This window comes from Marmota monax, unplaced genomic scaffold (genome assembly GCF_021218885.2).
Source record: "Marmota monax isolate L192 unplaced genomic scaffold, Marmota_monax_Labrador192_F-V1.1 WCK01_AAM20220418_F8-fsc00057, whole genome shotgun sequence".
Classification (NCBI taxonomy): Eukaryota; Metazoa; Chordata; class Mammalia; order Rodentia; family Sciuridae; genus Marmota; species Marmota monax.
The window spans coordinates 9,358,340-9,384,667 of NW_026693933.1; the positions used below are offsets into that span (position 1 = coordinate 9,358,340).

A 26,328-nucleotide genomic window follows, 5' to 3' on the forward strand; every position below is an offset into this window, starting at 1 on the left:
AGCTTCTTCTCCCCTTCTTCCCTCCCCCTGCCAGCCAGTTGGTAACTTCTCTTATCTCAGAAATGTAGACATCTCTGAGCCCCAGCTCAAGGCCAGAGGCCTTGTTTACACATTTCGGCAAACTACTATACTGGATACATGTTTGTGAAAAACTAGTAAGGGGGTGTACAGTACCTGGAGTGTAGATTTCTTCCAGGCTATGGGCCAAGTAAATTAGGGCAACAGGAAAATAGGAAGTTTATCTCATTGAACTATTTTATTGACAGTCCTAAAATCAGCCATGGTGAAGATTTCTGGAAAAACGCAGTTAAGATTTTCTGTGGAGAAAGGGGGTGCCACTACAATTTCCCAAGTCTCCTTTTAGTTGTCAGGAACCCAAAGTGTCAATGGCATACATAGACTCTGCTTCTTGGTTCTCTCCTGTCTGGTGTGACTTTCTGGCCTGGCCCCAGAACATGCAGTTGGACCCTCAGTGATCTTGCCATCTACAGAATCAGCCCTCTGTGTACTTTGTGCTCTTGCTTCCTCTTTCTTTATACAGCAGATAGTTAGTTACCAGTGTAAAAAAATCAGTGGATAACTCTAGAAAATTATTCCATAATTATAAAATGCAGTTTTTTAAATTTAAAAACATAAATTGACCTTCCAAAACTTGTAAAAGAAAAAATTAATGATTTTAACTTACAATTTTAAATGAGAAAGTGACACGTTTGTTAAAAAACATTGATTATATCTTTAATTTGTTAAATAGGCTAGAAAAGTTAAATTATAATAGACTAAATATATTTACTGTATTTTCAGAGTTTGACTTCTATGAGAATATCCTAACTTCTCTACCCGAGAGAAAAAGTATATACAAAGTAGTAAATCATTATTTCAATCAAAATAATATAAGACAATTTCTCCTTTCAATAAATGAACAAAACATCCAAAAAGACATATTTACACAATTAAAAAGTAAATAATTTGAGAGAAGATAAACTCTATTATTACATTTAAATGAGCAGAAAGACATATTTGCATGATGGTTTTAAGCTGTCCAACAGCCTTCACGAAGGTTTTGTAGTTGATGGCAACGGAGATTGTCCTTTCATCTTAGCTGCCTTTTCCATTTTTACCTGTAAATTTAAAACATTGATTTATTTACTAAGTAGTAGACCATTCTAAGGAACAAAAGACTGCACATACCTCATTTGGATTCAGGCCTTATTTATCACAACCATGCCACACAGTTAATAAGCTGCCATATACTAAAGCCAAAATCCGATCCTTAAAGAGACATGATTGCCTGTTTTTAAGTGCTGTGATTTTAACTTTACAGAAGCATTTTAATAAAAATAATATATAAATAAATATTGCTTTAGAAGAGAGGATCAATTAATTTGAACTGCTATTAAAGAAATTTTTTTAATACTTAAAAGCCTAACTATACATCCAGCCTGTGCACATTGCCTACAGTTACAGAATGCACCTAAGCCAGCCAGACTGTCTCTGACACCTGGACTCCTTTAAGGATGCTTCCCTGTAATTCTGGTGTCTATATTCCCACAGTGTTCTTCCCAAAGGCCTTGTCCTCCTCCACTGGAGTTCAAGCAAAGCAGCCACATACATTCCCAAAGTGGTGGCCTTCTAACATTTCAGACACATGTAAACCCTTCCCATGGGATTAAAGAACACAAAGCAGAACACACGCCCACCTGCTTCTTACCCCCACTCATATTCACACACCCCAATTTTCATAGGCCAAAGAAGGGGACAGAAAATAAAGGGCATGGCAGGTGGAGACAAGGCTTCCTAGCTTCCAACCTGGGAGAGATAGTGTGAAGAAACCAGGAGGAACCTGGTAAAACCAGTCTATCCAATCCCATCAAATCAAAGCAACAAATTCCCAATAATAAAAGTAATAAATCTAACCTGTACTTCTCCCTCATTATTTTCTCTCTCCTCTGTGAAACAAACCTCATTCAGGAACCATGCATTCATGTCACTGTCACACACTGTTATCAGTCAACAGGTCATCTGAAGGACCTCCAAAGGACACCCTACTCTAAGGCAAAGATTACAGGTTTTGGAGGTGAAAAGAAGAGCATTTGAATTCTATCTCTTCCATTTATTAAAGATTTGGGGCAAGTAATTTAACCAATAGTTTCTCATTTGTTTAAAAAAAAAGGCATAGTAATAATAGCTACGTCTCAAGCTTGTTCTGAAGGCATAAGTAAGATTATATAGATAAAGATCTGGATACTCAATAAGTACTCAACAATTGCTGCTCCCCTGTCTCCTCTCATTTAAAGCCAAATGTTAGATTTGCAGTAACACTTGCTAGGAACAACTTCTGAAAATGGAACCCAGGGTCACTTTATTCACTGAGCCACATCCCCAGGCATTTTTATTTATTTATTTTTATTTTAGAGACAAGGCTCACTCAGTTGCTGAGGTTGACCTGGAATTTCCAATCTTCCTGCCTCAGACTCCTGAGTGGCTTACAGGTGTGTTCCACCATGCCCAATTATATTAACTCTTTTTTTTTAAAGTGCAGCAAAAATGCAAAACAACAAACAAAAGCAGTGTTTGCTCACTTAAAATAGTACTTAATACATCCATCTTGAGTCCTAATTACCTCCTTCTGCTACTTTTCCCTTTCTTTTAAAATTTATTTCCTGGGCCTGGGGATGTAGTTCAGTGGTAGAGTGCTTGCCTAGCACTGGTGAGGCACTGGGTTTGATCCTCAGCATCATATATAAATAAATAAGTAAGATAAAGTTATAAAAAAAAGTTTAAAAAATTTATTTCCTGCATAAAGTGCCTTGCACCTAGCAGATCTTTGAAACTTATTTCCTTATTAAAATTCTCCTTTCTTGGGGAAAAGAGAAGCATCATCATCACAACAGAAGAAAATAATCTGACCTGATATATAAAAGAAGCAACTTCTCAATAACCTCTGAAAGTAGCTGGTAAACCATGTTACCACCAAGGCTTCAACTGTCCAAACCAACTTACTTTTATTATAAGATTCTTCCCACACCAAATGTTACCAGTGATTGGCAAAGGATAGAAGCAAAACCCAGATACCCACATAGCACTGCTCTTGAGAGGGATCCTGAACCAAGAGATACAGTTTGCTAATTGTCCCTTTCCTCTCAACAGTTCTGGAGTAAAAGACAAGGACTACTGATGTGTGAGATACATGTCAACTCAGAGGAAATCATTCCTGTTGGGCTTTCTTAGATTCGAACACCATTAATCATACAGGCTAAGGGGAGGGGGGATAGTAGAGGATAGGAAGGGCAGCAGAATACAACATACACTAGTATGGCAGTATGTAAAAAAGTGGATGTGTAACCGATGTGAATCTGCAATATGTATACGGGGTAAAAATGGGAGTTCATAATCTGCTTGAATCAAATGTATGAAATATGATATGTCAAGAGCTTTGTAATGTTTTGAACAATTAATAATAATAAAAAAATCATACAGGCTAGACAGGTTATAAGTTGTCTCATAAAGCCATAAATCACACAGGCTGGAGAGTTATGAACTATATCTCATAAATCCAGACACTCCAGGTTTACTGCACTCTGGATGGGCCTGGAATATCCTTTAAAACATTCATAAATAAGAACTCCTTTCATTATCTTCCCACAAGCAAATACACTGGCATGTCTTCAACACTGTCACACTACCCAGGCCTCTGGAGGACATAGAGTTCTAGAACCCAGAACAATTAAAATCAGTCTGTGAATATGTGTGTTCCAAGAATGAAGATCAGTTTCATTATAAGCCCTAACCTCAATGGGGCTACAAAAAAAGTATTTTTTTAAAAAAATCACTCTGGACATTTCATCTCCCTCCCTGATGTCCTCCTACTACCTCTTTTCTCTTTGTTATGGTCTAAAAGTTTCTGACCTCCACCCCCAAATTCATATGCTGAAACTTTGGAAGTGGGACCTACAGGCAAGGATTAGGTTATGAGAGCTGGCACCTTGTGCATGGGACTAGTGCCCTGTGAAGGAGGCCCCAGAGAGCTGCCTTGCCTTGTCTACCACGTGAGGGCATAATGAGAAGGTCCATCTGTAGATCAGAAGGCAGCCCTCACCAGACACTGTAATTGCACACCTAGATCTAAGACACCCAACCTCCAAAACTGAGAAATAAAATTGTATACAAACCACCCAGTTTAGGAATTTTGTTTCAGCAGTCCCAACAAACTGAGACAAACTTAAGCCAGAGCTTTCCAAAAGAATTTTCAGGAAAGTAGAAATGTTTAATATCTGTGTGTTCCAAGAATGAAGATCAGTTTCATTATAAGCCCTAACCTCAATGGGGCTACAAAAAAAGGCATCCGCAAGCCACATGTGGCTTCTAAGCACTTGAAATGTGGGTAGTGTGACTGAAGTAATTCATTTCAAATTTTAAGTCATTTAAATTTAGACTCATGGAGGCACTTATGGTAAATGGCTATAGCACATATAGTTCCATCTCGAAAAAGTTCTACTGTCCAGTTAAGCCTTAAACACTGATCAGGACTCTCCCCATTTGTTTCAAAAGTCTTCATCAGGAAAGCCAAGCTAATATATCTCTTACTCATTTCCTTTGCTCTTGGATGGTAAATTTATTTAGTATTCTTTTTTCATATCTTAGGTTATTCAATGAGCTCTTGTCTAAGAAAACATAACAAAAAGTGAATGGAGGCCTGGGAGTGTAGTTCTGTGGCAGATGCTTACCTAGCATGCATGAGGTCCTGGGTTTGATCCTCAGCACCACAAAGAAAAAAATGGAGGCAGGAGTCTTTACTTTTATGGAGTTTGCTACTTAGCTGGAGAGATAATAATACCCTAACAAGTAAACAGTCCTAAAGGAAGCAGTTTCTGTCATACAGCTGAAATACCATCCCTCATAGTGCCTTAAGCCAACAGACTTTCATCTAACAAAAACCAAAGTCATATTTCTCAAATATGAACACTGCTATGAAACTTTTTTTTTTAAAGAGAGAGAGAGAGAGAGAGAGAGAGAGAGAGAATTTTAATATTTATTTTTTAGTTTTCGGCAGACACATCTTTGTTTGTATGTGGTGCTGAGGATCGAACCCGGGCCGCACGCATGCCAGGTGAGCACGCTACCACTTGAGCCACATCCCCAGCCCTGCTATGAAACTTTTGGAAGTATAAAAAAGGTCTTTGTAGTTGACATCCATGAAGGCAAATGTCAATTATGTGTTAATTTTTTTTATTTTCCATAAATAATTACTTATGCAAAACTTGGTACATATAAGGCAGTACACTAAGCACTAGGAAAAATACAAGGATGAACAAAACACTATGTTTCTTCTCCAGGCCTTCACGCTCTGGGGAGAAGTGATGAAACTGGCCATCACTGAAAGTGGGAACACATCACACCACACTGCTTGGGTCCTAGCAATTGTTAAGACCTTTGTTTAGTGATCTCTCTTTTTTTAAAGCTATCAGGTAATTTTAACTTGAAACCCCCCAAAAAAACACTAAAAAAAATAGTACAGATTAAGAATTCAATTTATTCAATCTTCATTTGATAATTTATCATTTTTGAGAGAGAGAGAGAGAGAGAGAGAGAGAGAGAGAGAGAGAAAATTTTTTAATATTTATTTTTCAGTTTTCGGTAGACAAAACATCTTATGTGGTGCTGAGGATCGAACCCAGCGCCCTGCGCATGCCAGGAAAGTGCGTTAACACTTGAGCCACAACCCCAGCCCCAGATAATTTATAATTTTTTATGATACATATATTTTATTTCTAATGAGCACATAATTGTATATATTCATGAGGCAAAGTGTGATATTTTACTACCTATACATAAGTGTAATGACATCAGGGTAACTGGCATATCTATCACCTTTAACATTTATTTTTTCTAGGTGTTGAGAACATTCAAAAATCCTACTTGCTATGTTGAAATGTACATTTTATTGTTGTCAACCATAGGAATCCTCCTATGTTACAGAATATTGGAAGTTATTCCTTCTACCCAACTACACCCCTGTACCTGTTAACCAACCTTTCTCTATCCCCTCTCCCTGACAGTTGCATACTTTAAATTAAAAAATAAATAGACCTTGTACTTAAAAAAACACAAATTCCAGATACACATAGAGGATGGGGTTGTAGCTCAAAGGTACAAAACTTGCCTCGCATGAGTGAGGCCCCGGGCTCAATTCCCAGCAGCAGGGAAGAGGAGAGTCCATATAATTTACAAATATGCTGACAGTTGATATTGTTATTTTATTTGTATATTTAATCAATGTTTATGACCTCTATAAATCAATCGTAGAATATATCACATTATTCATTTGTCCTGCTTCTTTCTGAATTATTCTATGTAAACCTCCAGGCCTAACACCAACTATAAGTAAAGACTTTGCAAATTATTTTTTTTTATATTCCACATTCAAAGTATAATCATTCTATAGTGTATTTGTTACAAGTAAATGCTTAATACCAGTGAATTTCCTTAAAAACCTACCCTTTCCTGATATCGCCTTTCAAAGAAAGCCATGTCATCCTCATCAGGTCTCCTTAAGGAAGAATCTTGACTACTTGTACCTACTGACATGGAAAAAAACTAAGTAATGACATATTTATGACATATATTCCCCCAGAATTAAAAAAAATACAATGAAATATTTCTTCCTGCTAGGTGATGTTTTATTTTCTGAATGAGAAATGGCCCAAGAAGTCCCAATGCCTAATTCTTTTTAAGAAAGCATGGCATCACAAGACAGAAGTAAACCAAGAGCGGCAAACATTCTCTCAAATATTCAACTGGCTGTATTAACGCAACGTAGCTATTCCATATGAGTACACTTAGCTATGTCCAACTTTTGACATTACAACTAGAAATCCATGCTATGCTTTGTACATGAAGGATAATATAATACAAAAGTATGATAAATGCATGATGTAATGCATTGCTGTCTGCATTACTGAGGCTTTACTGAAGCCTTGAATAGGCAATCAAATGATGATACTATCCGCTTTGAATTTTAGCCATCTTTCATAGTATTTATTTTGTAAAATTAATGAAGTACTAGCTTGTAGGCTAAAAGAAATTTAAAACTGCTTCAGTAAGGAGAATCTAGTTTTCGTTGTAGATCCTCTAAAAGCCTATGGAGAAAAGTTCACCTTCAGTACAAATGAATGTCTTCATTGGGTGCTTTCATTTCCAAAACAAAATAGCAACTTAGACATCTGTTCTTCTGGTTTCTAAAGTATATAAATTCACCCTCAACCAGCAACCATAAAAGCATCTAACCCCCAGTAAGTTTCCACAGGGTGCAACCATATCTCAACTATCTTTCACAAAAGCTTTGTTGAGAAAGCTTACAATATGAAAGGAAAATCCACACCTCTGGAAACTCTGGGTCTATTCCTGGATCTGGTTGGGCCATTTAAACTATGTCCTTGCAGACTCCCTTTCCCAGACCTGCATTTTAATGGTACATGATCACTCTTACCAGAGGTGACTACAGAAAACTAGCATGTATAGTCTATACTTGCTGAAAAGTAGCTCTCGAAAGCTCTTTTTGGATGTCCTTGGCCACTGCATCACTGAAGATCACTATACAAACTTCTTTAAAATTCAGTGTTGGTATTCCATGCATCAACACTGGGAAACTTGTGCTTTCTCCTTTCCAATAAGTTGAAAGGACTTAATCGACCTCACCTGCCCCATGCCGTGGCTGCCATTACACTCAGTCTAAACTGAGGCTTAATGCAGCAATTATATCAATCTTGAAAGCTGCCACGATTGTCTTTTTTTTGTTGTTGTTGTTCAATTTTTACATTCAATTATTGCTTCATTGAGTGTTGATTTTATAAGCAGCATTAGAATGTCTTGTGGAGAATGTCAGGGTGTATGAAGATACAAATAAAGTCAAAGAAAGTTCTCATTTTAAAATATTAAAACCTAAAATATACCATACAATTTCCAGAGCACTTGCCCCAGCCTGCATGGAGCCCTAGGTAGGATGCACACCACCGACAAAACAAAAACCAAAAAGCCTTTTGATTTCTATCTTCAATGTTTTCATTCTCTTTTTAAATAAATGAAATATGGAATACTAGTTGTTTAAAATGAATTTATTTGCACTTAATATATGAATGGCAAAATCCTCCTAACCCATGGTTATCACTGGATTACATACCCTTGGGGAGAATCCAAAGAATGGAGGTAATCAGTCCACTAGAGGGCACTCTGATTCAAACACCAGAGCCATAGAACCAGAAAAAGGTCTAAATTTTAATTTATATTATTATTATCAGATTCCTTGTTATTCTCAGATTTATCTATTTTTTCCCAAATAAAAAATGAAGTTGCTTGCTTTCTTGCAGTGTGTGCCAATATAAAAGAAAAGTAAAACAAAAGGCTAACTTTGAGGTCAAATTGTGTTACATAATAGTAGAAAGAAGAGAAGCTTAGGAAGGAAACCAAAGCTCAGTATTCTTACTATGTCCAAAAATATTTCTCACTCTAATTCATTACCATTTGTTAGTGTTTCTGGAGAAGAAGTAGATGGTCCTTGCAATGCTTTTAGAAACGCGTGGTCCATGGCAGTAACTGGAGAATTTAAAAATTCAACTGAAGGTGCACCTGAGAACAAAACACATGCAGAATGAAAATCTGTACTTACAGGGATACACACAAGTTATCGTGTCTAATGTGAAGTAAATTAGAATCTAAGAAGACTCATTGGCAAACTTTTTGTTTTGTTTTGTTTTGAGAGAGTCTCTCTGAGTTGCCTAGGCTGATCATGAAATTGTCATCCTCCTACCTCAGCCTTCAAAGCCGTTGAGATTACAGACATGTGCCACCATGCCCAGCAGAAAACTCCTTTCTACAAAAAAGAAAATGTTAGCTGGGTACAGTGATGCATGCCTATAATCCCAGCAACTCAGGAGGCTGAGGTGGGAGGATCACTTGAGCCCAGAAGTTCAAGACCAGTCCTGGCAACACAAAATCCCATCTCAAAAAAAAAAAAAAACAACAACAACAAAAAAAAAACACACAGGAATTTTTATTTCAATTTTTATCTGTGACATAAAGGAAAATGGTTAAAAAAAAGTATTTTTGCATTTTTCAACACCTTTCTCCAAAACATTTTTTTCTATGAAAAAATATTGTCCATTAATGTACCTATGTCAGCAAATTACTAAACCCTAATATAGTTACAACATTCACTATAAGAAACCTCTGGTTGACGAGGATAGAATAAGTGTATTTTCAATCTTTTCCTGATCTAAAAATATATCTAAAAAAGTATAAAAAATAAAGAAGAAAGCTCCTTCTCCAGTGATTTAAGGAAATATCCACCATCCCCAAACCACAAATTACAAAGACCTTAGTGCCTGGACTTGGTGCTTAGTGCCTGGACTTCTGGACCAAAAGGAAAAGTAAAGAGAAAATGTGCACTTCCTCCAAAACTACCACTTCCCCACAGCCCTGTCCCCACATATGGGCACAGGGAAGGAAAGAAACTTTTAGCCCTAAATGGTTTTAAAGTTAGTCCCATCTTGTAATGTGAACAGTATAGAAAAATTGTTCAGCCCTTCCAATTCTTGGCCCCCTTCCTGTCCCCAGCCACTCTCTCATGTGGCACATGAGAATATAGGAGTGGGAGGGGAGGTTCAGGCCCATTCAGGCCCTGGTGCTGTCCTCTGGTTGATGCATGTGTTGCTGATCTCAGATGCTCAAGGATGGCCTAACTGGTCATTTGGTTCCTCAGCTTGATAGGACCTGGTGGCCTCATACTGACTCTCACTAGAAGTACAGACTCCCTCAAAGCTTGCCACTTCTTCTATGGGATCCCCTGGCTCTTACGACCCATCTTCAGTTCTGGCCCTGGGGCCACCTTGTCCCCCTGTGACAGATGTCATGGCATTACCATTATCTCACATTTGAGCTACCTGACAAGCATTCCCTGAGAGCTAGGAATGATGGTCCTTGTGTACCATAAAGGAACTGCATCCCAGCCAGAGGTCACCTCTATTTAAGGGCCTACATGGCTACAGGGCCCCTCTACCCCTGGGCTCCCCCCCCCCACTTGACTGTACGACAAAAACAAAGTATGGAAGCATATATCTCCTCTCCTCAATCTCACCTCTCCGTACCTTCTCCCTCTATTCCCTCAGGGGCCAAGAGGAGAGATTTTCCTTTCTGAATACTATGAAGATACTTGGGTGATAAAATACTAGAAATCATAAAAAGGCAACGATGCCAGCTACTATCACTGTTGTTTGGCATTTTTCTGAAAGTAGTAGCCATTAAATTAATCAAAGTAAGAGGTTCATAAATATTGGAAAGAGGCAAAAATACCATTAAAAATATGTTTAATAACTCTAACATTAAGTAATAAGACTGATAATAAAAATAGCAGAAAACATTTGCTTTTTTATAAACAAACAGAAAACAAAGGAGGAAAAAACATGCATGATACCTCTTTTATTTTATTTTTTAGTTATATAGATGGACACAATATCTTTATTTTTATTGATTTTTTTCTCTTATTATCACCTTTATTTATTTATTTTTATGTGGTGCTGGGGATCAAACCCAGGGCTTCACATATGCGGGATGAGCGCTCTACCACTGAGCCACAACTCCAGCCCTATTTTTATTGATTTTTATGTGGTGCTTCGGATCAAACCCAGAGTCTCACATGTGGTAGGCAACTGCTCTACCACTGAGCTATAGCTCCAACCCAGGATAGCTATTTGAAAAAGAGATTAAATAACTAGAAATAAACTTAATTAAGAACTGTGCAGGACTTCTAGAAAAACAATTCAGAATCCCACGTAGCTTCACAGAAGATAAGTGACAACATTTCAAAAATATCAATTATTTCTACCTCAATCTACACATTCTATGTGATTTCAATTAAAATGATAATTCATATTTTTATAATTTTTTTTAACCATACGATTTATTTTTATTTTTTTAGTCATACATGCAGCAGAATGTATTTTGACATATAATACATACATGGAATGTACATACATCAATCATATTGTGTATTCTATTCTGCTGCCCTTCCTATCCCCCCTACTCCTCCCCTCCCCTCCCATCCTTTCTCTCTATCCAATCTAATGTGACACACTTTTTTTTCTTTTTCTCATCACAACATCATATATGTATTCTGTATAACAATGAGGTTCTCCTTCTAGCTTCCGTGCAACTCCCCTTCTCCCTCTTTTTCCCTCTCACCTCTCTTCCCTATTTAGTGATAGGCTTCTTCTCATGCTCTTCCTCCCTATCCCATTTTGAGACACCCCCCTTATATCAGAGAAGACATTCGGCATTTGTTTTTTAGGGATTGGCTAACTTCACTTAGCATAATCCTCTCTAATGCCATCCATTTCCCTGCAAATGCCATGATCTTGTTATTTTTTAGTGCTTAGTAATATTCCATTGTGTATAAATGCCACATTTTTTTAATCCATTCATCTATTGAAGGGCATCTAGGTTGGTTCCACATTCTAGCTATTGTGAATTGTGCTGCTATAAACATTGATGTGGCTATGTCCCTGTAGTATGCTCTTTTTCATGTTTTTATAATTTCACAAACGATGCTATAATTCAGTAAAAATTAAAAGGAAAGAATGACTCAGAAAAATTCTGAAGTAATAAAATTAAGCCATAAATTAATTAATTTACTTACTATATGGTTGTATTAACAAAAACAATATGGTAAATTGTACAGAAATATTGAGGCCAACTACGGAGGCCATAGCGTTCTGTAGGTTGAAACCAAACATTAGCTGAAGAACCCAGATCAAGTTGTTAACTTCTATGTAGTTGCTTACTTCTCAATAGATGAATGGCTTAAGAAATTGTGGTATATATCCCACACTTACTATATGGTTGTATTATACACTCCACACATAGTGGAGTCCTAAACATCATTAAAAAGAATGAAAATTATGGCATTTGCTTGTAAATGGATGGAATGAAGAGCATCATGCTAAGTGAAATTAGCCATACTCAGAAACTCAAAGGTCGAATGTTTTCTCTTATAGGTGGAAGCTAGAGTAAAAGAAAGGAAAGGGGGAGGGAAGAATAAGATGACCTAAAGAAGCAATCAAACACTAATAGGCAAGAGAAAGGAAGTCTAGGAGAGTAGAGGAAGGAGAAGGGGGTGGGACAGGAGGGAAAAGGGCAAAGGAACAGGGAGATTATGAACTGAAATCAGTTTCTACGCATGCATGAATATATCCAGATGAACCCAACTCCTATGTATAACCATAAAACTCTCATATTAAAAAAAAACAAAAGGAAGTTGTTTACTTCTCTGTGCTAAGTCTCCTAGTGTGTAAAATAAGACTACTCTAACCCATGGAGTTGTTGGGAGGATTAAATGAGGAAATACACATGAAACGGCTGGAATAACCCCTGGCACAAAGCCTCCACCATCATCATTATCTTTGTACTTGTATTTGGATTCTCTGTAGCTGATACATGAGCCTATTACAATCATGTACCTATTGAAACTGCAAATTCTTCTTTACTTACGGAATTTAACAAGTTAGATGTCTAAACTATCTAGAGTAGAAAAATTCATAAACATATCAAGACAATCTTAGAAAATGAACATAAACAGGAGGAAGAACAAATATCAAAACACCATGAAGCCATCAAAATTTTGTATACATAATATTGGCACAGGACAGACAAATAGGACAGCAATACAAAATAACAAGTGTGATAGACTATGAAAAAGTCTCCTATTATTTGACAAAGAATGGTGTTGGATAACTGTCTACCAATTTGGACAAAACCTGAAGTTAGACATAATTACCTCATAGTTTCACAAAAAAGACAATAATTCCAGATGCCTGAAAAAGCTAAAAATGTAATTGCATATTAAGATAAAATGAAGAAGAGTATGTTTCTAAAATTAGAGTAAAAAATAAATTTGAATAGGGAAGGCCTGTCCAAAATTTAAAAATTGTGACTTTTTTCCCCTAAGATTAAAAGATGGGCCTAAGGATATAGCTCCGTGGTATAGCATTTGCCTGGAATGTGCAAGGCCCTAGGTTTGATCCCCAACACTGAAAAAGAAAAGAAAAAAAAGAAAAGAAAAGATTTTAAAAAAGTGACAGATTGGGAGAAAATATCTGCAATATACAGAAAGAAAGAAAGAAAGGATTAGTTTTCAGAATAAATAAAGAAGACTTTGCATAAATCAATGAAAAAAGATAAACACAGAAAAACAAGCAAAAATATGAACAGACAATTCACAGAAAGTAAAACAGCCAATATATATGAAAAGATCCTCATCTCACTAATAACAAAGTGAGAAAAAGCAAATTGAAGCAATAAACAATTTCACTCAACAGACTGGCAAAAATTAAGTTTAATAATATCAATGATGAGCTCAAATGTGAGAAAGTAGGTCAGATGAATCACCATGAGAGGAATTAAAAACAAGTTCTGGGCTGCGGATATACCTTCAGTTGGTAGAGTGCTTGCCTTGCATGCACAAGGTCCTGGGTTCAATCCCCAGCACCAAAAAACAAACAAACAAACAAACAAACAAACAAAACAAAAAACAAACAAACAAAACAAGTTCTGGGGCTGGGGTTGTGGCTCAGAGGTAGAGCACTCGCCTAGCATGCATGAGGCACTGTTTGATCCACAGCACCACATAAAAATAAAATAAAGATATTGTGTCCACCTATAACTAAAAAATAAATATTTAGGGAAAAAAAGAAGTTTTGCACTTTGGGAAGACAACTTGTTTTAAGCACGTATTAAAATTTCACATGAGCACACACTTCACCCCAGCAATTCTATTTCCCTATAGCTACCTTAAAGTCAAAGTCATAAAAGGACACAAGGAAGGAAGTTCAAGTATTTTTCTAGACAAGATTGTGTGTAATGGCAAAAAAGATGGAAACTTAAATGCTATGAACAAGGAAATAGCTAAACTGATAAACTCCAGTGTGGAATACTGTGTAACAATGAAAAAGAATGACATAAATTCATGTTTCCTGATAATAGGCCTTCAAAATTTTTCTAAGAAAAAGAGGTAACCTAAAATGTATGCTTACGAGAAAATTAAGTTAGTTAATGACAGCAAATTACTCTCTGGGAAAGAAACTGGAGTAACGAAAAGTGTGTACCATGGGACTTTATATTTCATTTCTATTGTTTGAAGTTTTACAAGAAAGTATACATGTATGTTTACATAATTTTGAATGAAAAAAATAAAATACATCTTGTAAAAAGAAAATAAAATTCTCACATAGAAGTGTTTAATGTAGACAGGGAACATATTCACCTCCCAAATCCCCCTCAACTCTCTTAAGTTTACAGCTACCTTCAAGAGTTTAGAATATATCCTATTAAACCTTTCCCTGTGTTAGTTAAAACTTATATGTACACAGAAGATATATGGGGGTACATACATGTATGGACAAATTTTATATAGATGAGGTGAATGTACATATTCACACACGAGCACAGGCCTACAGTTTTCCAAAATGAGATGATTATAATGCTAAAAACAGGATAAAATAGGGTAACAAGTATCATGTCGAACAAAATAAACATTATTTGGCTATCACAAACAATGGGGATATGAATTGGGATACGTGCAGGTACTGAAGTAGAAGTGATCTTTTTCCTTGTTTTTTTCCTAAATTTTCTATATAATGACAATGTATCACATAGTGGCAATGAAACCTTCTAAAGATTAACAATCAACTGAGGGAATATTTTCTAAAAAAATAAACATGATGAACAAAAATTGCTCAACAAAGACTTCACTACTGTTAGCACCATAAAAATCATGACAAGATCACAATTCATCTGTCATCACTTACCGATCCCACTGTCATCTAATCGCATGTAGCCTTCTGCCAGTGAGCTGAAACCAGTTAATCCTCCCATTGCTGCATAAGGAACATCCCGTCCCACTGGTTTTCCCTGAGCCATTCTTTCTTGCTTTGTTTCCACGACTGTGTCATGGGCATATGCAGGCTGACCACAAGCACACGTGAAAGAGCTATGGAATCCTGAACACTTGGAACCTGAATAAAGACGTAAAAGACGTTACATGTTTAAAGTTCAGGGACTGTACTGTCCGCCCAAAGGATATGGTTTGGCCAAAGATGGCTGAATCTAGATCCTCTGACCCTTTATCCCAGTGCCCCTGACCTCCCTGCAGGCCACTGCTCTTACTGCTGAAAGATGGTGAAGTGGTAAGTGCATACATAAGGTACATAGAAGGAAAAAGATTTTTTTTGCAAAACCAGCTGGGACTAAAGTAACGAAGTTAAAGAATGCAGTATAGGAAATGCAGGCCCTGTCCTCAAAACCCAAGTTAAATGCACATATGATGGGGACAGCCCAGAGGGCAGGTCCAGGTTGAAATCATGTGGAATACCCTACAGATCAGCTCCGATAAAAGCCATACAGAAAAACCAACCCATAAACCCAAAAAAGATCCAAAGGATAGTACTGATGAATGCTACAACACCAAGGAGTCATGAAAATATTATGCTAAGTCCAAGAAGCCAGTCACAAAAGACCACATATCTTATGATTCAATTTACATGAAACATCCAGAATAGGCAAATCTATAGAAACAGAAAGTAGACTGGTGGTTGCCTAGGGGTGGAGAGAGGTATGAATAAGGAATGACTACTAACAAATATGGAGTTTCTTATTAAGGTAATGAAAATGTTATAAATGTATTATGCTGTTACCTGCACAAGTTTCACTTTGATGAATACATTTAAAACCATTAAATTATATGTCTTAAAGATGTGCATTATATCTAAATGAAGTTTTTATATTAAAAACAAGCCATATTGGAATGGAAGCCAGAATATATCATTAGCAGAATCATTACCAGCTCATACCTCTCAAAAATGTAGAGCCATGACACATAAATCGGCTTTATCCAACACTTATATGATAAGTCTTTGAAACATGTTCATTCCTACTCCTTTCAATTAAAATATTTTAGAGGTTAAGTTTCCCTTATCAAAAGTTCTTGGGCCTGGAAATATTTCAGATTTTAGACTTCTTTGGATTTTGGAATATTTGTATAGACTACTGATTGAGCATCCCCAATCTGAAAAATTTTGAGAATTATATGAACCCCCCCCCCCTCAAAATTTTTTTGATACCAGGGATTGAATTCAGGGGCACTCAACCACTGAGCCACAACCCAGCCCTATTTTATATTTTGTTTAGAGACAGGTTCTCATGGAGTTGCTTAGCACCTCACTTATTACTGAGGCTGCTTTTCAATTCGAGATCCTCCTGCCTCAGCTTCCCAAGTCACTGGATTACAGGCATGTGCCACCTTGCCTGGCTCAGCTCAAATATTTGATGTGTGAAATTCTTTTTAAAAGTCTGAAAAGGGGCTGGGGTTGTGGCTCAGTGGTAGAGCGCTCGCCTAACACATGCAAGGCGCTGAGTTCCATCTTCAGCACCACATTAAAATAAATAAATAAAATAAAGGTATTGTATACAAGAACAACATATATATATATACATATATATATATATATATATATATATATATATATATATATAAAATCTGAAAAAAATTTAGTTGAGGCCTGCAGGTGTGCAGGTGTAACTCAGTGGTAGACTTCTTGCCTAGCATGCACAAGACCCTGGGTTTGATCCCCCAAACAAGAAGAACAAAAGACGAAGGAGAAGGAGAGAAGAACAAGAAAAATTTAGTTGATTAAACTCCCACTTTTTAAATTTTTGAATCAGATTGGATCGTGTCTTGTAATTCTCTAAAATCTATTCCCATTAATTTATGAGGTTAGAGTTAATGATTATTAAACATACCAATAACTATGTATCTATACATTAAATTTTGCTTAGTTGTTTTTTTTCAATTCAAGATAAGATAAAATTCAAAATGAAGAGATAATTGCAGATATCAAGAGACCAAAAAACCAAGAGACTGAATTATGACTGCAAGTGAGGATGGTCATGCTCATGCCTACCACTATATTTCAGTGCCTGGAATGATAGTGCCTAGGACAGAGTAGGTGCTCTGATTTATTTGCTGAATGAACTGATGTGATGTGAATGCCCATTTGACTCCTCCTCTCTTAGGCTTTTGTTGAAAAGAAGAATAGGAAGAGTTGTTTCTGTCAGGGTTGGATCATTAATAAAGATATTTGATTGCCAAGGATGAGTAGTGGGGATTGAATTCAGGGACACTCAACCACTGAGCCACATCCCCAGCCCGATTTTGTATTTTATTTAGAGACAGGGTCTCCCTGAGTTGTTCAGTGCCTCATCATTGCCGAGGCTGGCTTTGAACTCAAGATTCTCCTGCCTAAGCCTCCCCAGCCCCTGAGATTAGAGGTGTGCCCCACTGCGCCCTGCTAATAAAGACATTTTGTGTAAGTAAATTAAATAGATATTTTGTGTAAGTAAATCCACATATAATGCAATTTCATGGGTGAAACTCTTATAAAATAGGATGATCATAAGGAATAATCCAGGCCATGAATAATTTGGATAATATGTGTGAGTTAATGAGGGTCCTCCTTGAGTTCCTTATCCACATCCACCTCTGTTTTAACCAAAGCCACTTTAGCCCCACATAGACACCCTCCCTCCTGTGCTCTATTCCAGTCTGCTTAGCTCTTTAATATTGAGGTCTGTACCTGATTAAACTGGTACAAAGACACATTCAATATTCAATAATAGAGAAATTCAACCAACCTGCGGCTATGTATAATAGTGTAACTTAAAAACACACATAAAACCAGGTGCAGGGCTGTGTTGATCAGCAAAGTGCTTGCATCTGCAGCGAACAGGCTGCGTGCCATTCAAAGGCACGAAAAGGTAAGCCCTGCACTGGCAGCCAATCACTTGGCAAGGCAGATCAATAGGGCGCTGCTGTGGAATTGTTTCAAAGTCAGTTTTATGTTGCTTATACCTGAAAAAAGAAAGGGAAGACATACAAACACAATCGGGTATTACCAAAAGTTACAATCTCTATTCTGTCATGCAAATACAATTCTTTTTTGTTTGGTTTTGCTATTCTTGTTAATAAGGAAAACAAACTCCCCTGTATGCAGTATTTGTCAGCTTTGGTCAGAGGGAATCTTCATACTTTTAGATTTTTATTTTAAGTTATATAAGAAGTTTCATAGCAATACCAAGATACATAAAATACTTGCTCATCAATGCAGATCCTTTGATATGTATGCATAACCTGAGAGTGTCAAAAAGGTTCTTTATAAAAATGCTTTTGAGGGGCTGGGGATGTGGCTTAGCGGTAGGCGCATGTGAAGCCCTGGGTTCCATCTTCAGCACCACACAAAAACAAACAAACAAATAAATAAACAAAGATACTGTGTCCAACTACAATTAAAAGAAATAAGTATTTAAAAAAATGCTTTTGATTAAATGCACTACTTAAATTTATTTTCATGGTTTGATTTTTAAATTGAAGTAGGCTCCATATGTATGTACTATTGCAACTTATTTTAATATAATTTTAACTTTTATTTCAAAGTAAACCTCAGATATTTTAAAAACTAAAATTCTGTTAAAAGATTGTTAGTAATTTTTTACTCCTTCTCAGAAGGAGCCACTTAGTAAAATAATATTAAATTTGTCTTATTCTTAATAAGGATCTAAGAAATTTAGGTTAAACAATGACATAATAGTTTTCACTTAGAAAAAAGAGCCACCTTTTTAAAAAATACATGTAGTTTATAATTATGTAATTTACAACTGCATATAGTGGCTGAGGAGAGCGTTAAAGAAGAACCAACTTCATTTAACAATGCTTCAAGAAATTTAATAAAGCCATCCTTTCACACAGAAAGTTCATTTTGGAAAATATACCCTAAGAAAATAATTACACATAAAGAAAAAGCATTGTGCATAAAGACAATATTAACAATAGTATCTATAATAGCAAATATATACCATATGTGTACAAGTGTACATATGCATATTCACACATATATGGGTTTAGATAAGCAAATGACTAGAGGATAGTTTTCAAACTTTTTAAACCCTTTCTTCAAATAAAATCTTTCACGGAATCATAACACTGTATGTAAAATAGATGAAAGCAGGAATTGAAGGCCCCCTTCTCTTCCCTTAACCTGCCCTTCCAGCTGGTGCACCCTTGAGTCTTGCTCAAAGCTCAGTGAACACATGATGAACACCACTGGGCTAGCTGGAGTATCGCGCAGGGATTAAAAATCTCGTTTGAGATTACTATAATAATGTATAAACATTTCTGTGATTCTGTCATTAAAAAAGAGCTTAATATTTTATATACATACAAAACCAACAACTAAATGAACTATGCAAAGAAAAAATTACATAGATAAAGTTAGTAGTATAACAGCAACTGGCTGTTGGGTGGTGTGTGTTCTACTTTTCTATATTCCTCCCCATTTTCCTTAATGACAATGTCTCACTTCGATAACAAGGGGAAAAAAATAGTTTGAGTAGAAAACTCAGTACTACAAGTTTCTCCATTGAATTTGGCTGGGTTTTTGAGGGTCAAATCCATGCTCTACAAATGCTATATAGATAAGAAACTAGCATGAAATCTTTTTTTTTCATCAAATAAACTATTTTGATAATAAATTTATTTACATATTTCTGGGATGCAAATGGTTCCTAACATGATTTCTAGTTTATTTATTTATTTTTTTAAAATCAACTTTCAGGTTTAGGCTCTTTGTTTCATTGAATCATCTTTTCTATAAGCAGCATGAAATCTTTTAAGAATTATAAAACTATCATAAAATTAACAAACCCTTCTTCAGTTATAAAAGATAGCAACACATGCCTCTCCTCCATCCATCACAATGTTTTTAACTGAGATTGCTAGATAAACTTAAAGTCAATCTGTATACACATTACTCATCCTAGCAACTGCCTAAAATAACCTCTGGCAAAGTGCAACTGTAAACAGCAACTACACAAAAAGTCTCTCAAAAATGAGCCCCAGGAATTCCTATCAAAACAAGAAATTTACCCGTTAGTGGTTTCCTCAGAACAAAAAATCAAAGTTGTTGCCTGAAAACACATAATAGGTTCAGTGGTCTTTCTGTGAAGTAGTTTGATCATTTTGATCTTTACAACTGTGAGACAGTAGCAAAAATCTGAAGTAGAGCATGTACACAGAGAAATGCAAACCTCAGACCCAGGCAGCCTGCATTAAGGACTGGAGCCCCCTAACCTCCTTTGCCTCTATTTTCTTGGAACATGATCCTTGTAACCAAAAGCAAACATTGTAACAAAAGCAGTGTATGCTTATGTTTTTATTTCTAAAGAAAGGTTCTTAAAAAAGAGTATCAATACAGCTGTTCTTTAAGATGGGAAGGGTGATTAGTAAATTTGAGGAGGAATGCTTGTTTATCAACGGGTAGTATGGGACAGGCGGACACTGCTTCCTAACCAAACTGAAAGATCCACAGCAGAGTCACAGGAGCACCAATATCTTGTCAACCAAGAAAACAGAGGTGCTTAAGGCGTAGTCTATGAATCTAAAAGAATAGAACCAAAAAAATTTAATGACAACTTAAAAAAGCTTTTAGGTATTTCTACTGTTTTATGTAAAGGCCTATTTTTTAAGTGTTTTTTTTTTTTTTTTAGTTGTAGATAGATAGCATGCGTTTATTTGTTTACTTTTATGTGGTGCTAAGGATCGAACCCAGTGCCTCACACTTGTGAGGCAAGCACTCTGCCACTGATTTACAGCCCCAGCCCAAAACCTATTTTTAAATGTTTCTTAATCATCACATTATTACTTATGGAAGGAGAATATGTTTTGCTATTGTTCTTATTTTCTAGTCATGAGAAAATAGCAATAAACTATGTTACCTATGTGTACAAAAACACAGTGTCTCCGGGCCAACGAGTTTACAATCCATTCCTGTTGGTGATCGCCAGCTCACAAATAACCTGTTCTGTAAGCGCATAGGTAAAACTTTCTTTTTGTATTCTTCATATTCTTCAGGAGTAAAAAGTTTCCCTCCATCGGCCTCACCAACAATTCTACAACAGAAAACATTGGTCTTATTACCCTTGAGAATGTTCCAGGTTACACATACTAAACTCTAAAACTATACTTGTATAGTTAAAGGAAAGGCTGCTTTGGGGTTTTTTGTTTGTTTGTTTTGTTTTGTTTTAGACACCTGTTAAAAGCCACATTACAAACAATGAGAATAAAACTTTTGCTTCTGATGGCATTCAGCCATGCTACCCCAAAACATGACTCCTTGGCATCTGAGGAAGCAGCAGAAGCAGGAAGGCCACTCTCACCTTCCCTGTGTTCTTCTTCCATGCAGTAGGTCATACATCAGTCATTCCAGAGGTCCCCTCCCTATACCTGAAGGAAAAGCACATGCTGGAGGAGATACCATGACAGGGAGAAGAATCTGAACAAATAGGCCTTACTAAATGCTCCCCAATTTGTACCATTAGGACACACCCTTTTGTCCTTTGGTCATACTTCTCCAGGACTTTCCACACTTCATCAAACCTAAGCATAAAAACACACAAGATCTCCTGTTTCTTTGGGTCTTCACTTCTGAAGGCTCCATGTCATATAAACTGAAATAAATTGGCAAGCTTTTCTCTTGTTAATCTGTCTTTTATCATAGGTACCTCAGCCATGAACCTAGTGAAGATTGAAGAAATCTTTTCTCTCGTAAATTAAAAGTCAATGATTTCACATCATCTGCCTTTACTGATTAAGGCATATCAATGGAAGATTACTATATATTTATCTCAATTTCTCCTGTGATTCTGAGTCAGACAGGTTCGTTCATCTCATTAAAATCGAGAGCCTAAGCTGCTGAAAATCTAATGTTTTTGTCTTTTTAAAGATAGTACCAACAATAACAAATCAATGAAGAAGCCAACCATGACTAATTCCATACCTGAACCCAAGCCCTGGCCAGGAGTTTAATTTTATGTAGGCTCTAAAAACATGCTTGGATTTGCACAGGCTCATACTGACACCTGTGTATTGGACAATTAGGTGTTTCATTGCTTAATTTCAGATTCCAAAATTTTATGGGAAAAATCAAGCCATCACTATTTCTAAGGGGAAAAAATTTTGTCTTTCTGGAGGAAAAGAAGGTACAACTAAACAAAGGTCTTCAAAGAGGAAGACATTTCTCCATGAAAATGCCCTCTAATCTCTAAAAATCATAAAGTTTCATTTGTAAAATGCAACATAACTTTTTTAATGCAATACATACATTTTACCATACTTTGAAACTGTTAGTTGAGTAGAAAATAAAAAAACAATTCATAAGTTATGAAATTCCTCAACTTCTTCCTTATTTAAGCAATTGAGATATACTATAAAATTTTTTTTTGTTTTTTTTGTTGTTGTTGTTCGTTTTGGCAGAACCCAGAGGGACTCTGCCACTGAGCTACATATCTAGCCCTTTTTATTTTATTTTGAGACAGCCTCTCTCTAAATTGCCCAGGTCACACAGAATCTTTACATTCTTCTGCATAAGCCTCCCAATTTGCTGAGATTATTGGCATGTACCAACATCCCTGTCCAAAGGACATTTTCTTCCGAGAAAAACTGAGGGTCATTACACTTTATTATGGCTATCAAGAATATCTAAGGAGAACAGAAAGATTTTTTAAAATTTTATTTTAGTAGTAGATGGATACAATACCTTTAATTTTGTTTATTTTTATGTGGTGCCCAGATAGAACCCAGTGCCTCATGCATGCTCGGCAAGCCCTCTAGCACTGAGCCACAACCCTGGCCCACAGAAAGAGCTTAAAATAAACCATGTTTTTCCCCAGTGTTGGAGATGAAATCATGGTCTCGCACATGCTAAACAAGCACCCTAAATCTGAGCTACATTCCTGGCCATTTTTTAAAATTTTGAGACAGAGTCTCACGAAATTGTCTCACGAAATAGCAAGAACTCTACACTTCCCCTCCCAACTGCCCCCCACCAAAACACGGAGGCATGACCAAATCAAGTTAAACTGAGGAAGAAAAGTTCATTTCTGATGGACACTCATCTTTTTGACCCTTCTCTCAGATTCCCTTTCATATCTAGGCACCCAAGTCCGGTTTTCCTGGCCTTTCTCAAATCCTGATGTTAAACAAGGGATCTGATAATCCCTTTTAAAGAGAAATGTTGAGTGCTATTTATGCTTGCAAAAATAATTTCCCACAGGCCTGCCCCTAGCACAAGAGGAGGCCCACAATCCGCACATCTAAATACCTAAGTTGTGAGAAACGGAAAGTTCAGTGGATCATTTTCAAAACTTACTCTTTAGCCTTTTTGAGATGTAAGATCCAATTGTAGCCATTTTACCTACAGTCCTTCCCTTTGCCCACCCTGATTGTAAAATTAGCCAATCACGTAGATTATAACCCCAGGCTCCTCCTATCAGGACAAGCACAGCCTTAGGGATAAAAGCAGGTGGACTGCCCTCCCAGTGTGCTTGCTGGAGATTTTCTTTGGTGGCATGCCCTTCTGTATTTCTAACATCAGTCAACACCAGGGCTCAGCAACTTGCTCCCAGGGAAAAGGCACAAAAACATGAAGGTTAAAGGAGCTGGTTCTGCCTGCCCTGGGTAAGGGCTGAGTGTAGTTTCTATAACCTGTTTTACCTAGACCACCTAAGAGGACATGGGGACTTACCCATCAATTTCCCTCCACAATCTCACGATTCCAGCTCAGAATTTTCAGTCACTTCTAAGCATTGGGCAAAACTAAACTAGCTGGGCAGTCAGCTGGGAACCCATCCGCCAAAGAACCCATCTGCCCTGGTCCCATCCCCGTCGTCATCGTCGTCATGCCCTCCCCACCACCCGACCTTTGGAAGTAACCAGCTTTAGGAAGAGCCACCTTCTGCTTAAGGTTTCCCAAGCCCAGCCAGGATTGTGTCACCTATCACCTATACACAGCTCTCCCCTTCAACTTCTCATCCTCCTGACAGGCCTCTCGGTATTCCCCATTCGTCTGTTTTCCAACTGTCAACATTTTTTTGTTAGAAGATGGGGGAGGGACGGAGGAGGGTTAAAAATCCTTCCATTAAAATGCCTCAGCCTTTGTCAGAGCCTTGACAGTGAATCACATCCTCAAGCCAAAGGAGAGGCTGTGTTTCCTGTTTGGGATACAAGACTCCAAAGCCATCAAAACCACACCCGTTGGGGTGTTTTTGTCCAAACCAGCACCTCGGGGTTGGGAGCACGTTCGAAGTTCACGACTTGCCCTAACACTGGAATAACGTGCGAGCTCGAGGTCTGCTAACTGAGTGTGCTCAGTGTGGGATTCTCCAGGGGTCACCTAGGGATGGGGGAAACCACGGGGCTCTGCACGAATATAGTTAACATCCCTCTGGGAAGGGGAGGCAAACCGCCGCGGCAGACCCCGATTGCTGACCAGAACTCCGGGTCAGCATATTTAATTTCAGCAAGACGAGATGTGAAATTAATCTAGGCCTCCCTCAACAGCCTGGGAAGAGATTCCCCGATCCCCAGAGCTCGCCTGGCAGGCAGGTCAGGGCCAGCGCCACCAGTCCCCTCGGCGAAGGAGACCGAGCTGGCCCCAGAGTTCTCCCCGGCGGAGGGGCGGGACGTGAGCCCCGAGCGGCCTCACCTGCGGTACTCCAGGTACTCGTCCACTGCCGCGGCGCCGCCGGGAGGCAACCTCAGCCGCTCCATGGCCGCGGGGAGGCTAAAGACGCCTGCGCCACTCGCCCCGAGCTCGCCCTGCGCGCGCCAGCACACGGCCGAGCAGCCGGGGCGGCCCCGTGGATTGGCCCAGCCCAAAGATCCCCGCGGGCGGGCGCCGTGACCGCGCAGGTGGCGAGCGCTGCTACCTGGCCCCTCGTGCACAGGCACGTGAGCCCCTCTGCTGCAGCATGGCTCGGGCAGGGTGGGGGCAGTTTGCAGCCGGCCAAAGACGATTTCCGTCACCGCTCCCTTCTGGCCAGTGTCCTTGTAAGTAACAAGGGAGAACAATGCCTTGTATATCATGGATTCATGGGAAATAGCCCTTTTCACTTAATCCAAGTCTTGGAAACAAGCGATTTCCAGAAGGTCCTGGTGAGTTTGAAGCTGGCCTCACCACAATAGCAGTGTTTTCAAAATTGGCTTTCAACACTAATAAGCGGACTGAAGGTATCACTCAGTGGTAGAGCATGTGTTGGGCAAGCAGGAGGCCCTGGGTTCCATCTTCAGGACCACACACACACAAAAAAAATAAATAAAAATTTTAAAAATGGATATAACATAGTCATGGGTATTTGAGTCTAGTTTGACAAGAAAACGTGGTCCTCGAAAAAGTACACAATAAGTTTAAGGGAAAATAATTCACTTAAGCTTTTGATGGTTTATTTTTAAGGGTTTTTGTTGTTGTTGAGAAACCAGCCTCTACATCAAGAGCAAAGCCTGTGCAAGGAAGGGGGCGTGACCCTTGTCCTTGGAAAAACCCACAGAGCACTCCTAGGCACATACCCACCCTGCTGAGTTGTTTATCTACAAATAACAAGAGAGATCTTCTGTGCCAGGTGTCCCTGACTCAGTTAGGCTAGGTGGAGACCCATAGCAATCCCCTAGCAACCACCAATCAGCATGAGACAGGGAAAATACCTGGGATGCCAAATGACCCTCCCAGTAGTTTATGGTGGTTGATAACATGTTGGGAAACCATATAGTTCAGCACTACTCCCCTCGTGGCTTAAACCAATCAGTTCAAACGAATCCCCCATCTTGTACTAACCAATCACCCTTACCCAACTTGTTCCCGTCAGTGAATGTACTAATCATGTTTTAGAGTTGTTTTATGATTTCCCCTTGGTGTGTGATGATTTTTTAAGAGATGTTATGATGTATGTGAAGTCCCTGCCTTCCCCAAAAACTGTATAAATCTGCTGCAAACCTTGGCTCGGGGCCTCTCAGCATCACCAGTTGTTGTGTGCATGTAGGACCGAGCTAGCTCACAATAAACGCCTCTTTGCTTCTTACATGGATCTCAGTCTCTGGTGGTCTTTTGGGGGTCCGGAACTCGAGCATAACATTGTATTGTCAGATTTGATTTGTTTTACATTTTGTGGTGCTGGAAATAGGACCCAGGACTGTGGGAGACCAACCTTGCACGTGACTGGGTCACACTCCCCAGCTGGATGCTGAGGCACTCAGTCACAAAGATGTGGCAGAGCTTTCCCCACCCTTCTTTGGTTGGAGGGTCGGTGTCTAGTGCATGGGTGTATTTTGCTACAGCCCCATGGGTGGAGCTACGCTCACCTGTTCCTTTGTAATATAATCCCTTGCCCTGTTTAGGATAGAAT

General features: G+C 38.2%; 1 protein-coding gene across 1 annotated transcript; it reads right to left on the reverse strand.

Annotated features, from left to right (window-relative positions):
• On the reverse strand, positions 1-24,773 carry LOC124106067 (protein FAM221A). Its single transcript, XM_046463623.2, has 8 exons — positions 24,636-24,773; positions 20,869-21,042; positions 17,769-17,950; positions 16,334-16,342; positions 14,853-15,059; positions 8,515-8,622; positions 6,496-6,578; positions 1-1,118 (listed from the first exon to the last, which is right to left on the reverse strand). Exons 1-8 carry the CDS (start codon positions 24,698-24,700, stop codon positions 1,050-1,052), a joined length of 897 nt encoding a protein of 298 aa, XP_046319579.1. The 5' UTR covers positions 24,701-24,773; the 3' UTR covers positions 1-1,049.
• Between the last annotated feature and the right edge of the window lie 1,555 nt (positions 24,774-26,328).

What these genes read in the sequence shown, in the direction of transcription:
- LOC124106067 (XM_046463623.2), bottom strand. Translation starts at nt 24,700, where the DNA reads ATGGAGCGGCTGAGGTTGCCTCCCGGCGGCGCCGCGGCAGTGGACGAG. An exon ending in GAGTACCTGGAGTACCGCAG is followed by an intron (nt 21,043 to 24,635) that starts GTGAGGCCGCTC and finishes TTTCTGTTGTAG; the next exon opens with AATTGTTGGTGAGGCCGATG. An exon ending in TCCAGAAACACTAACAAATG is followed by an intron (nt 6,579 to 8,514) that starts GTAATGAATTAG and finishes TTTCCATGTCAG; the next exon opens with TAGGTACAAGTAGTCAAGAT.